The sequence below is a fragment of the Papilio xuthus genome, unplaced genomic scaffold, assembly GCF_000836235.2.
Source record: "Papilio xuthus unplaced genomic scaffold, Pxut_1.1 DF829758.1, whole genome shotgun sequence".
Classification (NCBI taxonomy): Eukaryota; Metazoa; Arthropoda; class Insecta; order Lepidoptera; family Papilionidae; genus Papilio; species Papilio xuthus.
In genome coordinates this window covers 1,713,864-1,729,911 of record NW_013528891.1, presented here as the reverse complement: position 1 = coordinate 1,729,911, position 16,048 = coordinate 1,713,864, and the positions used below count along the sequence as shown (strand labels likewise).

At 34.1% G+C, this 16,048-nt stretch overlaps 2 protein-coding genes across 3 annotated transcripts; both read left to right on the top strand.

Moving 5' to 3' along the window:
• Nucleotides 1–776: 776 nt before the first annotated feature.
• LOC106124706 (trypsin 3A1) lies at nt 777–5,800 on the top strand. The gene is made up of 8 exons (XM_013321669.1): nt 777–931; nt 1,306–1,444; nt 2,918–2,995; nt 3,232–3,376; nt 4,155–4,268; nt 4,885–5,046; nt 5,446–5,571; nt 5,676–5,800. Exons 1-8 carry the CDS (start codon nt 856–858, stop codon nt 5,787–5,789), a joined length of 954 nt encoding a protein of 317 aa, XP_013177123.1. The 5' UTR covers nt 777–855; the 3' UTR covers nt 5,790–5,800.
• Nucleotides 5,801–6,014: 214 nt separating this feature from the next.
• On the top strand, nt 6,015–14,182 carry LOC106120356 (reticulon-4-interacting protein 1, mitochondrial). 2 transcript variants are annotated; one of them, XM_013315778.1, is made up of 12 exons: nt 6,015–6,307; nt 7,205–7,276; nt 7,868–8,033; nt 8,511–8,681; nt 9,300–9,440; nt 9,753–9,864; nt 10,265–10,393; nt 10,880–11,001; nt 11,602–11,752; nt 13,023–13,143; nt 13,344–13,463; nt 13,902–14,182. In XM_013315778.1, exons 1-12 carry the CDS (start codon nt 6,260–6,262, stop codon nt 13,986–13,988), a joined length of 1,440 nt encoding a protein of 479 aa, XP_013171232.1. In that variant the 5' UTR covers nt 6,015–6,259; the 3' UTR covers nt 13,989–14,182. The 2 variants fall into 2 exon arrangements, with proteins under 2 accessions (XP_013171232.1, XP_013171175.1); XM_013315721.1 differs by having other exon boundaries at nt 7,205–7,285.
• Nucleotides 14,183–16,048: the final 1,866 nt, after the last annotated feature.

Sequence of the window (16,048 nt, the reverse complement as noted above, 5' to 3'; positions counted from 1 at the left end):
GCGAGATATTTACTACAGCCCTTTTACCATGCCTTTTTGCAGGGTTACTTGAGATTGTGTAAATCGCAGACCGCAGACCTATGAAACCTCTTTGTTGTCCAATCGCGCCCTACTAAAACGACGGTATTTTTCCTACAAAATAGCATTTAAAGGGTTACCACTACAAACTTTAGAAGGTCATAGTAAGTAGTAAGTTTTCAAATGTAAAATGGATATATAAATATACTTCGAAATATTAAGGTACATGTCTATAGACCTTTATTATTTATATTATTCAAAAAATAAACATTCTCTTTAGAATAAAATAATTTTTACTACTAGTCCTGTCACTCCCTTGGTCATAAGCTAGCCAACACTTTCATTAGTTAAGTTTTTATATGTATGAGAAACATTCTAGCAAATTACGTTTATTATATTAATATAATAACTGTCGCCTGCTACTCCGTTCGCGTATATTTAAAAAAGTAGGCTTTGTATTCTTCCAAACTATGTTTTATATCTATGCCAAATTTCATCAGGATCCGTTACTATGTTCTGGAGCTTCTAACATCCATACATCCATCTAATCTTTCACATTTATATTAGTAAGAAGTAAGATTACTGAGAAATGGAATGAAATAATGCACCTGGTATAAAAGATTTCCAATTATGAGTAAGAAATATTGTGTACAATAGACGATGGTGTTTAAAAAACTAGGAGAAACAAGTGCTCGGCTTATTATTCCTAACCATTGTTCCTTGTATAAACATAATATTGCGTAAAACTGATGAAATGCATACGTTTCTCCGCCGCCGAGCTTATGTGCTGTCTTAAATGTGAATTTATTACCTTTAATATGTAAAATTTAATAGAAAATGGATCGTTGGTTTAGATTAGTTGTGTTCTTTATAGTTTTCTTTTATAAATTTTATTACTCAAAAGTTCAAACTGGTAAGCGCATCTCGTTTATTTATTTAAGTAAAACTGATTGTGTACACGAATATTGTAAAGAGGAAAGATTTGTTTCTTAGTGTTGAATTATCTCCGAAGCTACTGAACCTATTTAAAAAAAATATTTCTATATCTACTCTGTGGTAATAGATGTAAAACATAGTCTGGATGAACACATAGACTTCTTATTGAGTTTTTTTTTTGCCGCGCGTATGGAGTCGTGGGCAAAGGTTAGCATTAATTAATTTTCATAGGTTTTATTAAGAAAAAAAAACAAGAGAAATGTACAAATTTCTATGTAATTGCAAATTACATTGTTTTTATGTAGATATAATATTCTTATTATAATAATGAAATTATCAAATCATTCGCAGCATCAACACAAAGAGCTGATTTAGAATGCGAATTCCCGCCAAAAATGGAGGAAGATCTAACACATGTGAGAAGAAAAAGATTAACAACGGAGACAGGACTTGTCTGCTTAGAAGATTATCCGTACACAGTGTCAATAAGGTTATAGAATTTTCTTAATAATTTTATATACTTAAAAATGGCATGACCATAAACATTTTAAAAAATTTACTATTTATGTATTATAATATTCGAACTTTATGGCTGCTCGAGGCTCTATCTACAAAGGACTACAGGTAGAGGTTATCTCCGACACCTAAATTGTGTACTGTTCAGTGTTTTGTTGCGTAATTGCGAAAGGCTTTAAAGTTTGATGAGCACTGTAAAATATATTTTTTTATATCTTTTATTAGTTGATACGCGTATCAAATCTAGGGGTGACAAACCCACAATCACAAATATTGCGGCAGCATTTCTAAAACTACTAAAGTTTGAGTTTGTTTATAAACATAGCTCGCTACCTTTTCGACTTTCTATTGTCTTATTAGGTAATTTCGCAAATGTTTGAACTTCAGATAAGAACAGTGTACGTAAGTCTGAATTAAACAATGTACTAACATTTAGGTTAGACCAAGATTGAATACTAGACCTATAGACATAATATAGGAATCTTATAAGAAACCCATTTTAAAAGAAAAATTTAATTTTGGAAACAGAGAAATAGTACTATAAAATACTATATTTTAGTTACATAGATTTTTTTAATTGAGGTAAAATGTTTATAACAGCTAATGCGTTTATAGATACGCGACTAAAAACTTTTATTCAAAAATATTTTGTAATTTATATGCGTAAAATTAACAATAAAAGTTCTATAATGTAACCGTAAACTTATTCATCATCAACCTGCCCTTATCCCTATCGAGGGTCGGCACAGCATGTACTACTCCTCCATACATCTCTATCAGCTGTCATATCCGAGTCTACCCCCTTATTATACTCTATGATTTCCGATAGATTATAAAAAATAAAAAAAGAAGAAATACATGAATTTCTCTTAATAGAAGAAACTTCTTTTATAAACAAACAAGCAGTCTATAAAAAGCCGCGTTATCTCTTGTGTACTCAGTAATGTTATTCTATTTCTGAATAAACAAATAATATATCTCTTTCTGATAAATCTAAGAAGAGATTTATAGGTTATGTTATTTCTTTAAAATTAGCTATCTCATAGTAAAATTATAACTTTTTACACAATTATTTATCTTTTGTCTATACTTTTTTCTTAATTTTTGTTCGTCTGACAGATGATGATTTTGGCGGGAATGTTTGTGTACATGTCAAATATGTTTAGTCTAAATCAAAAGATGCTTGAGTCAAGACCGTATATTTAGTTTGCTCTGAAACTTATATACTTGTATATATAGGCTAAGAGCTTATTTGATAATTACGTCTAGAAGTTAGGTTCCGAATTTGGTTTATGTTTGTAAATCTTAACCTAATTGGAAATGAAAAGTTTAAAGTTTGAGGTTATTTATTTTTAATCATCGTAGTTTTATAAATCTGCCAGTTGTGTATAAATTTATTTTTAATAATTATTATCTGTGTAAGTATAAATATTATTTATATGTACAGATTGCACGGCAAACACTGGTGCGGAGGTGCAATTGTAGGGAAGCAGTGGGTTCTCACGGCAGCGCAGTGTTTTGATTAGTAAGTAATTATTTATTATAAATGCCAATGTAAACCTACTAAGATCTATTTTCCACTAAACGTTACCGCCTTTTCTAGAAATATCTAAGTAAATATTTCCACTGGTGCGCGCGGCGGAAAAAGCCATAAAAGTTGCATACAAATTTTCAAATATTTGCAAATGAAATACCTAACTTTACTTATATTTAATTATTATTTCTAAGCTATATTTCTATAATATTAATTCTATAACTTAGTGTATCCAAAGAAGAAGTGACAGTGCGAATGGGCTCTGTCTTCCGTGACTTCGGGGGACGAATCCTGGCGGTGACGAACGTCGAGAGACATCCAGATTACAAGATGGATCAATATTATCCTGAACATAACCTTGCTATGGTCAAGGTAAGAAATGTTACATTGACCTAATAAAAAGTATAAAGGTGTAATTCCACAGGACGTGGTATACGGAAATTGATTCGGATATGCAAATGTCGTGAGTTTACTTTTTCTAGCGAAATCGCACCTTAAACAACGATCTTACGTGAAGTGACTAGGAAATAATAAAAGAATAGGTTAAACAAATGGCCTATGGATTTAAAAATTATCTACCTAATATTTTATTTGCCGACTAATTTTATATATATAAAAGAAAGTCGTGTTAGTTACACTATTTATAACTCAAGAACGGGTTTACCGATATGCCTAAAAATTGGTGAGGAGGAAGCTTAGAGCCAGGAGACGGACATAAGATACTATTTATTCATTTTTTATATATATCCACGTGGACGGAGTCGCGGGCGACAGCTAGTTATATATAAAATTATCAATTCGTCCGTATTTTGATTTTTTTTATCGAAAGGATTTATTTACCAGTTGTCGCCCGCGATTCTGTCCGCGCGGAATTAAAAAAAAACATAATAAAGTAGCCTGTGTGTTCTTCCAGACTATGTTCTATATCTGTGCCAAACTTCATCAAGATCTGTTGTGTACTTTCAAACGAACATCCACCATCCATCTAAACATTAGCATTTATAATATTAGTAAGAAACTCAATGAAGGCCTATGAATATAGAAATGAGAGAGTAGGTCCACGACAAATAGAGGTCCTTGGTCTCTGGCCACTTCTAGTTTAGTGAGCTATGTTGTTTTGTATGAAGTTTGCATAGTTATATGATTACAGGTAAACGCCCCAATCACGTACAACAACAGAATACAAGCGGTGACTTTACCACTCGCTGAGACATCTCTGCCATTCATGTTTGGTGAAACTATTGTTACTGGATATGGCTCTGTTGTGAGTTATTTTATATTATTTCAAAGACATGATTTTTTACATACTTACATACGTTACTACGTTTACGTGGTAATAAAAAACTTAGTAGCGTGTGTTCTTCCAGACTATTCTACATCTATGTTTAATTTCAGCGGTTTTGGAGATACTTTCTATCAAATATCGATATATCCAAACATTCGCATTTATAATATGAGTAAGATGTATGTTTTACTAGCTGCCTGTTAGCGCGGAATTAAAAAAAACTGAATAAGTAACCTATGTCTTCTACCAGACTATATTCTACATGTGTGCCAAATTTTATTAAAATCCGTTGAGCCGTTCTGGAGATACCTTCAAACATCCAACCATCCATCTAAACTTTCGCATTTACAATATAAGTAAGATGTATGGGTTCGTATGTTCATCAATTCCATTCATACTTCCTGCAACTTAACCTTCGTATTCTTTCCGTGAATAATGGCTGTAATAGACGGATTTTTTTTCTAAAAAAAGGATCTTGACAGACAGACGGACGGACAACATTGTGATTCTATAAGTGTTCCGTTTTTTTCTTATGAGGTACGGAACCCTAAAAAAGGGGTTTTTATTCTTTAAATTGTATAATCTTTGTATACAGGTGACAGGTCAAATCAGAGAAGGTGAAAATCAGGAGTTGAGACGTATGATAGTACGCGAAGTGCCGCGAGCAGAATGCCGGTTGATGTACGGCAATGATTATCATTTGCAGCACGATCACATCTGTCTGCAGAGTGTCACTAGGGGCGTCGCCTTGTGCGCTGTTAGTTACATTTACTCTTGAAATTACAACTGCCCATATAATCTATGGTATCATGGAATTATTTATTTAAAAATATTGTTGAGAGCATCGGTGGCTTGAGAGTTAAGCACTTGACTTGCAATTTGCAGGTCTTGGGTTCGAATCCTGCATGTATCAATGTGTTTTTCGATTTACATATGTATATCTGACGTATTTACGGTGAAGGAAAACATCGTGATGCAACTTATATCTGCAGAGAAATTTAAAGATATGTGTAAAGTCAACCCACAGTGGGCCAGCGTGGTTGACTATGGCCTAATCACACCTAACTTAGGGTAGGCTCTGAGCCCCTCAGTGGGTTTAGAGCTGACGATCTATTGGAATATCTGTATCGCAGTGTAACATTAATATTTTTGACAGGGCGACACTGGCGACCCCGCCGTACATTTCAGTGGAATGAATCGTGCGGGCACATTGTACGGTATCGCGCTTTTCTCTGGCACAGAGGAGTGTGCTTACAAGTCGAAACCAGGAATATTTGCCAAGGTATTTTTTCATATCAAAGTCTTCCTAAGAAATAAAAACACTTATTTTCTATTTTCATGAAGAAGGTCATTTACAAAAAGGGGATATAAAAATGTTATTTTCAGGTCTCCTTCAGTAGAACGTGGATTGAGAAAATATTAATCGGCAAACCAGAGCCGTTTGAGAGCGCTGACAGCGGCGAAAATGAAATACCCCTAGATATTATTAATACAGATTAAGCAAATTGTATCTTAAAAATATAAGCTATTTTATTATTAAAAATTTGTTTTTTCTTTCTTCCTAATGTTTTGTTTCAATTTTAAAAGAATTTCCATATACTACCTCCATTTAACCTACTTTTAAACTTATATTGGTTGTTGCGTGGTTTGGAACGTAAGATCACAAGCTGACTGACCGACTGTCAATGTCAATTTTTTACAGATGTTTGTATAAGAGGGGTTATGTTTGCATAAAACAAATAATTCTACTATGATGTATTATAACTTTTTAATTTTTGTATAATTAAAATAAAAAAGTTTCTCAAATGAAACTTTTTCGCATGTTAAAGTGATGATCGACAGTATAATATGGCGATTATGATCTATTTTGAGAGTAAAGAAATTCGGTTGGGTTCTGTCCAAAGGTTAAGGTTTTGGGCATGAGTTTGGACCATTTGGGAAAAGAAGTTCCCGCCTGACGTGCCACTGACATGGACGAATTTAAACTTCGAGCTGGGGAGAAATTGGAAGCATTTCAAGTAAGTTTTATTTCATGTTTTATTACACGACTTAAACGTATCATATATATTACAATCTTCTCCTATTTTCTACGTAAATCCACCGAAACATAATTATTAAACATAGTTTTGATTAACTTTGTGTATTATATTAGTTTTTATTCTTATAACAATGTCATTGACTCAGTTGCAATGAAATGACCATGAAAATTATGTAACAAATTTGAACACTAACTCTTTAAAACTTAAAGATACTTTATAATTTTAAATATGATTTGATTATTTATTATTTCTTAGGTTTTTTTAATACATTTTAACTCCCATTTATTTCATTATAATTGTAAACACATACTTTTTATTTCAAAACATTTCTATTTGAACCAAAGGCATTTTATAGTACTTGAGTTAAATACTTACTAATAAAGATAGTTTGAACTGTACTAAATTCTAAAATACATAGTTTTTTTAACGAAATATCCCATGTTATATATTATAATAATAAGGAACTATAAATATTTATTTCAGTAATTATCCTTGTTCTTTCTTGAACTTAATATACATAATATATATACAAAAACATTCAAATATAGTACTTGTCACCCTCAATTCAGTCTACACAGAATTAAAAAAATATATAAGTAGCCTATGTTTTGTATGCTTGTCAAATTTCTTTGAAATCTTTTGAGTTGTTTTCAAAATACCTTCTAACCAACATCCATCCATCCATCTAAACTTTCACATTTATAATATTAGTAAAAAATAAGATTTAGCAACAAATGGAGCTTATTACAAATTTTTACATATGATTTATGATATGTCAGTGAAAATTTATAACTGAGAAAGAAAAATTGCTGATATAGAACCGACCGAAAATGTATTTCATGATGTTCTGTCTTATGAATATGTATAAAATTCCAGGAGGCAGCTAAAGCAGCGGCAAACGGAGGAAAGAATAGAGTACAGGATGTAGCTTCACAAACAACTGAACTTGTAAGAAGGGTAATTATGTTTATCTCTGTTTTTAATAAGGAGAATGAATGGGATGACTATATGTTTCATCACATTTCTACAATCAATAATTAAGCAGTCTAGTTTTGTTTTTTATATCATGTTGGCTGGATTTCAATCAAAGATCCTTGACTTAGTTTAGAGATTCATGTTGGGCCAATTGTTTTGAACCTTGGATTGTGCAATAAAAGTATGATTAACACAACATTTAGTAATATTTGGGATGTAGTTATATTAAAATTATCTTTAATATGGTTTATACCCGAAGATCTTTATCCGTTTCATCCATCCAACGATATCTGGACCCAGTGGTCATACTGGACCCAGTGACCATTGGGTCGTCCCATATATAAATGTTTGCGTTGACGGGACTGGGTTGGAATGGTGGGGATCTAGGAAAGTGGGGGACTTTTGTTTTGCTGCATCACCCTAGTTATTGTTCATACCACTCATCAGACCGAAGACAGAATTACTTTAACTTCACGACTATTTTCTGTCTGGTGGTTGTACTGCATCAAGCAAGTCATTCAGACTCTACTGTTAAGTTAAATAAAATTCTCTTTAACTTTGTAGATACACGAGGCATTCATAGAATTATGGCAGAACGAGTTATTCGTTGAGAGTAGAGAGCGTGTTGGTGTTTGGACGAGAGATGCGGTGCAACGGATCAAAGATGGCGCCCCACCGCTGTCGCCTGTGCTGCTTTATGAAGAACTGGTTGCACTGTTTAAGGATAGAAGTAAGTTAGGCTTTATAATTTAATTCTACTAAGAACTACCAATCGGATTTGAATTTTTTTTTTCATTTGACACCCATATTATGGTGGAGGTTATCAGTGATTTCCAAAGTTGTCTATTAGGACCCACTGGGGTCTACTTACAACCTGGTGAATGTAATTTGGAGATAAATGTTGAGAGTTTACAAGGTAAAGAAAATAAACTGATATATAAAAACGGCTAAACACGGTATATTCGTCCGGTGGCGGCACCGACTAGTTTCGAGCCCGTCGGTGCCCTTCATCAGGATGAGTGGTACTGGTATTACTTCGCGGACGCGGTCGGCGCTAGTCGGTGCCGCCACTTTTACGTTTAGTATAATGTCTCACGAAAGTTTGAATAATTTAATAGTAAAGAAAATAGTTTTGGAGCCTCTAGTAACTACACCAGATCAGAATAGTATTTTATAGACATTGTAAAGGAGGTCTTTCTTGTTTCAGTGTGGCGTCGTAGCGTGGCTTTATTCGCATGTGGAGTAGTACTAGGCGGCAGTGCGGGGTTATTACTAGGTCTGCGGGCGTCAAGCCGCGTGTCCAACGGGCCGCACGCGCGTGCGCTGCTCGCTCAGCCAGACAGAGCTGTGCTGTTGGTCGACGATGCGGTAACGCCAGGTTTGCATTACATATAGTGAGTGTTCTCGATTCAAGTCTCATTTATGCATAAATTACTATAGTCGTTTTCAGATATCTTAGTGCCTTGGAGATTTCACTGTGCAGCGCGCACATGTTCTTAAGCCGTCAAGATATTTGAAATGAATTTTAATTTCGATCGTATTTCACTTATCATTTAAACGCTACTAATTGTTCTCGATTGTAATGCACTTTTTCAAACTTCTTTATCGCTACTACTGGTACTCGATCGTAACTGACTTTTACTATTTAATACTATTTGCCGCCCGCGACTCCGTCTGCGCGGAATTAAAAAAAAATATGTGTTCTTCCAGAATATGTTCTATATTCATGTCAAATTTCATGGAGATCTATGTAGCCGTTCTGGAGATATCTACTAACTAACATCCATCCAAACATTGGTATTTATAATATTAGTATGATTTTCGTTCATCACGCTTTGTCTTCTACAGCCTTTTAACTTCAAAGCGTGCTGTGCTTTATTAACACTTTTACTATCGTGTCACAGAGTAGAAATACAGATTTTTAATTTCATTTAAAAAAATATATGTTAGTGATTTTAAAAGTCGACGTTTTACGATTTGAATTGTGTTATATAAGGAGCGGGTCCGGGGGAAGTGTTAGTTCGGGTGCAGGCGTTCAGTGTGTGCGCACGTGACCGCGCCGTGCTCCGCGGACGTGCCGCCGCATTGCGACCTCTCATCACACGCTCACAACTCTCTATCGGACGGGGATTTGCTGGTGAGATTATATTTAATAGAAACAAATTTAAAATATATGATTAGACGCTTCTTCTTTTTATAACTCAAATTCCTCTATTAATTTTATTTTTACTATTTGTCATTCGATCGAAACTCACTTTAGACTCACAACGATTACTTTTACTATTTGTTCTCGATTGTAATTCACCATACATATATTTATTATTTATTTTCCATATAGCTAATTCACTAACTTCATATCGCTACTACGTTTTTGTTAATAAATAAAAAAAAAGTCAATAATTCTTACGAAAATTAAATTTCACTAAGGTAAATTTTTATATATACGTAGGTGTAGTACTGGACGCAGGGCCGGGGGTGTCGTTAGAGTTAGGGGATGAAGTGTGGGGCTGTGTCAGTGAGTGGAGCGGAGGTGCCGCCAGTGAGCTGCTCACCATCAGAAGGTCAGTGTTCACCACGACTCACCACTTTTTACCACTACTCACCAAAAACAAAAACATATTCTGATGCCAGTTTTTTTTTTTAGAAAATTTGGGACAATATGTTTTCCACCAATGTTAAAATTATGTTTCTATATTAGTATATAGTATATACATTAGTATGTTACAAAAAAAAAGATTTAATTGTTTGGTTTTCAATGAAAAGACTCCAAACTACTGAACCAATTGGAATTTTTTTTAATCTTTGCAAGCAACACTATCTCAAAGTGACATAGGCTATTTTTATTACTAGTTTTTATTTATTCTATCGTATAAATTACTAATTAATTGATAAAAAATAAAATAAATACAGCACCATATTTCCCTTGACCCATTTCACTAAATAACTAACATTTAACTCTAGTACACGAGTAAGCAAACGTCCTCAAGGCTTGGCAGCGGACACCGCCGCGTCTCTACCCTGGGCGGGGTCTCTGGCATTAGAGGCACTGGATAAAGCTCCCTACGGACTCGAAGGATGGAAGGGAAAACGGTCAGTTATATAATTTAACACATAAGAGAAACCACCCAGAGAGAGGTACGCTTGGGTTTCTGAGACGTAAATCCCCATTCGAAACTGTATTTCTGTTTTGTTAGAGATAAAGGCTGGGATATGTTTTCAGAGAAATTTTGGCCTCAGAAAGCAACGTTAAGACAGTGAATATAACTTTATAAAATTAAATTAAACGACAAAATATTCAACTGATGACTAACAGATGGCGCTAAAGTCAATTTTTATATTACAAAGTGGCAAATTTGTAAACGACTGAATTCGCCAAAATAGCGAAACGACCATTGCCCATGGACATCATTTGCAGCGTTGCCTACCTTTAATTGACGAAGGAAGAAACCTATCCTATGCTTTCGTAAAATTACGCCAAAAAAGAAAAAAAATAACTAAAAAGTGACCTTTGCAAATTATATTGACGGTAGTAGAATAATAATGGATATAACATCATAGATTAAGTAATATTTGCAGAGTGGCCATCATTGGAGCGACGACGGGCGAAGGTCTAGCGCTCCTGCAGCTGCTCAGCCGCAAGGGAGCCCGCGCCTGCACCGCAGCCCCGCAACAACATCGCACTACGCTACACGACTTTGGTAATTATAATTTTACAAAAGAAATTACAATTTTACAAAAAAAATATAATTTTACAAAAAAAAATATAATTTTACAAAAGAAACTATAATTTTACAAAAAATGCTATAATTTTACAAAGATTTAATTTGCTTAAAAAATACTTACGCAAGTTTTACAAAAATGCGAATAATCAACTCCAATTTTACTAAGATGGTAAGAAATATTTTTTTACAATTTTACAATGTATGGAATATTTGGCAAGTTTTACAAATTAAAATGGATTAAATAATTACTCTATCACAAAAATTATTACAAAAGTCGAGAGTTTTGTTATTTTACAAATAGAGAAAGTAATATTACAAATTTACAAAAAATGCATCAGTTTTACAAAGTTATGGTTCTTTACAGTTTTTTATTTCTATCTTTCTAATATTATAAATGCGAATGTTTAGATGGATTTATGTTAGAAAATATCTCCAGAACGGCCCTACAGATCTTAATGAAATTTGTCATACATATAGAACATATTCTGGAAGAACACATAGGCTTATTAAGTTTTTTTTTAATTCCACGGGGAGAGAGTCGCGGGTGTAAGCTAGTAAAGAAATATTTTATATCAGGTAGTGCAGAGTTCATAGAGACGGATGGTTCGCGGTCGTGGGCGGGAATAGAGGCGAGTGCAGTACGTGCCGGTCTGTGGGACGCGCTCTTCTGCTGCGACGCGCAACACACGCCGCCTGCAGCACCGCAACATCTCGCCGCACTACTCAAGTACGCACTCACACATACTAGCTGTCGCCCGCGACTCCGTTCGCGCTGGATTAAAAATATTGGCCGATTATCAGACCTACTCAATCTGCTCACAATTTCATGAGAATCGGTCAAGCCGTTTCGGTGGAGTATGGGAACGGAAATTGTGACACGAGAATTTTATATATAAGATATACATAGTGTTATGAAGAAAATCCGACACTGTGCCGGTGTACTGGCACAACACTAGCCTTATTAAAATATCATTTATCCCCTCACTAATCATTCTGACGCTTGACTTTGTAATGCGCGCTATTCGCGACAAATGATTCTGAAGGAAAGTATGTTATCCGCTATTTTGTGATGTCGGTCATTTTGGAGTCAGAGTACTAGTCAAGCTGTTTCATTTGGTATCCATTTTAGATGATGTACAAATATATTAGGTGCGCAACTAAGTTCTCTCTGTTTGTCAGTAGATGGCTCTAGCAGTAAGAGCTGGTCGATTTTGACATATCCAGAACGTCATGAACCAAGCTTAGACATATGGTAAACAAACCGTTGCGACACATGAGTGATTTTGTTTTCGCATTATATACTTCTGGTCAAGTAAAAATGTCGAATTTCGTGCCAAACAATAATACGTAAATATATCATCTGCCATTTTGTAATGGCGTCCATCTTGGATTTAATAAATTTTTCTATATTCCACTTGGAAATTCCTTACATATGATACCCATGTTAAAGTGGTTGTAAGAAAATATATGATTCGATATTGACAGTGGTATGGATTTTTTTTACAGTGCACTGTGGTTATTGTAAGTCGTGGTTACATCCAATTTAATTTAACTAAAAACTTAAAAATGAATAGTTCAAAATACTTACTTTTTTTATATCAAAAGATGGCAAACGAGCGAGCGGCCACCTGAAATTGCTGAAATAGCGACGTGACCGTTGCCATAGACATACGCAATTGCATATGCGTTGCCTACCTTTAATCGACGGAGGAGAGGATGCACAGAAAGAAAATATCTTCCCTTTCCATGCACCCTCTCATCCGGAAAATCCACTTCTACTTCCCATCCTTTGCTTATAAGAAAAAGGGTGGGAAGGGAAAGAGGACTAAATTAGGCCTCCGGGACGCACACTCATCAGACTGTAGTTAGAATAGCTTCCACTTGACGCGTGTCTTCTGTGTGGTCGTGGTATTTCACCGGACGAGCCGGCACAATTCGTGCGAAGTTGTTAAAGGGGGCTCTACCACTGTAACTTTATTTTTCATTGTATTTCTTAGGTCAACAGCTCCGAAACGCGCATTCATAGACTTACGACCGAGCGTATTGTTGACAGACCGCCTGCCCACACCAATCTGGCTGCTGTTCTGTGCTTCTTTCTATACTTATAGAGTGTTAAGAGTAAGTTAAACTGTTTCTTGTATATATTATATTTGGTTTAATATTAAACATCGTAGAACTAAATCTATTAACTATTTTAAGGTTGACTAATTCATAGTTAACAACGCTGGTACAATGCTGTTTGCTTGACTACTAAAACTTTTTTTTTGTTTAAATAATTAATAAGATTTGATTAAGATTTGTATGTATGTTTGTATCAGTGTTTCCTTGGTCTGGGTAACCACACGGACTGGCTGGAACGACCGCGCCAGTTGTCTCCAGGACTGGACCAGCTCGCTGCACTGGTCGACTCCGGGTACCTCACGCCAGCTCTCGATAAGGTATATTTATGTACTATTTTCAAGAAACTCAAAGCTTTTAGGTAAATCGTAAAATCAATATTAATGAAATGCCTAAATTATTCCAATTTGCAGTCCAAGTAATAACTACATCGATAAAATCTATTACTTTTTCAATCGGGTTAATAAAAAATGATATGAAAAAAATATTGAAGAAGAAAAGGGATATCTGACAGGGAAAGGGATGGACGGTTTTTATTTACATTTAAAAATATGTTATAACTTTATCAATTTGATTTCAATTAAATATAATAATCCGTCCGTCCGCAATTGCATATCCGTCGATTACAGACGCATATGCAATTGCGTATGTCCAGAAACATGGTACCGTTGCCCATAGGCAATGGTCGCTTCGCTATTTCAGCGATTTCTGGTGGTCGCTGATCATTTGCCCACCTTATGATATAAAAAAAATTTCAGGTGTACCTACCCCAAGACTTCGAAGCGGCGTTAGCTCACGCGTGCAGTGACGAAGCTATCGGTACCACAGTTATACGGTTCCCGTAACTTTCGTCAACCTTACTGAAGAATTGAAGAAGAAAAGAACCGTCTAGAAAGCAAAAAAAACCTCTACTGTAAGTTTTAAGTCTTCCTTAAGGTCAGAAATATCTTTCACGACAATCCAGTCATCATCATCAGCTCACTATACGTCCCCACCGAGGGGCTCGGAGCCTTCCCTAAGTTAAGGGTGATTAGGCCATAGTCAACCACGCTGGCCAAGTGCAGGTTGCATCACGATGTTTGCCTTCACCGTAAGAACGTCGGATAAATGTACATATGTAAAATCGGAAATCGAAAAACACATTGGTACATGGCGGGATTCGAACCCAGGACCTGCAGATTGCAAGTCAAGTGCTTGACCACTGAGCCACCGACGCTCTGTGGTCGAGGTCGACAATCCAGTGAATTAGGTAAATTTGAACATTGGTCCAAGTGACTTTAATAACTTTGAACAATGGTCCATCTAGTAAGAGGTATATGATAAAATGTCGAAACGAATTTGCCTGTTTTCTAGTGAGAATCAATTTTTATAATTTGTTAGTCACGACTTGTCTAAAAAGTCTAAACTTCCGCAAATATTGAAATTTCTTCAAGCAAAACCTCGATAAAACCCTTGTTCATTCAATTATTCTTCTCTTATACCATTTATAATTTTAGTAACATTATATCCTCTTTACTAATTTATTTTATCTTTCCAAAAATTTTAGTTTAGGTAAATTTAGTCGAGTTGTATACATTATTTTTAATTTTAATGAAATCTTGAATTATTCAAAACTTAAGGTGGTTTTTGTTTGATATATTATATATATTTTTTAATTATGTTTATTAAAGTTATACAAAGGAATGTCTGCAGCACAAACGTTTTTTTTGTGTATCTTACACATTAATAAGAAAACTTGGCACAAAATACATTTATGTAAATATTTATGTATTAAAAAATAACCAAAGATTTTTTGCAAAATCATTTAAACATCACAATGAAATATAATTCTGTTATATTTTTGTATATTTGCGAAATATTGATTTTGAAATAATTGTTGATAATGCCATATTGTATTATTATATTAAAATGTGTAACATTAAATTAGCCATTTTGTAAAACACATAAAATTATAGACGATTATTTCTTACTAAATCAATTTTAATGTAAAATTTATAATGTTTTTGTAAATATTTATTAAATAAATGTTCCAAAATCCGTTGTGATCAAAGACTGTTCAAAACGCAATGTTACTAAACAGATCTGTATATAGTTATACAAAAGCCATATAAATGTAACAATATTTTTAATTGTAACATAAATCAGTAACATACATGTTACATGTTTTAAATTGTAACATACATGTTACATTTAAAAGTGTAACATACATGTTACAATATTTAATAGTTTTAATTTGTATCAAGGGGTGTTATTTACGTCCATAATTAGATTGAATTTACACTTTCTTTTTAATGACATAAATTAAAGAGTAATGTGGCAATTTTTTTATGTTACATTTAAAAGTATTCGTGTACATTGACTAAGGGTTTAGGTGCTAAATGTATATTAAGGTTAAAATTATCAGTTACCTACAAACCTCATAGTAATGTACATACGAAACAATATTAATCAAATGTAATTAGATAAGATTGTTATTTTGAAATAAATGTTTTTATAACAAATCAATGCAATCTTTTGATCACTAAGGCAGACGCTTAGTGTAAATTTCGCATTCTGTGTCCTTTCCAGATTTCGGCGGATCAGTTCAACCGGACCGAAGGTATCTTCAAACAAACGTCCATCGAAATTCGAATATATAATATTAGTAAGATTTGGGTGAAATGAAACACATAATATACTTTGAACCGCATATATTAAACACAACCTTAATATATCCATGCAATAACACCAATAGTCGACAAAACGCACTACGAACACTAGCCGTTATTAAATATGAATACTGATCTATAAGATACAATTTGATTTATTCGCCACTAGATGGCGTTGTACACAATTTATAATTTTACACAAAATTCATATTAAAATTACAATGTGTAAAATCATAATTATTCCTTTATAACAGTAA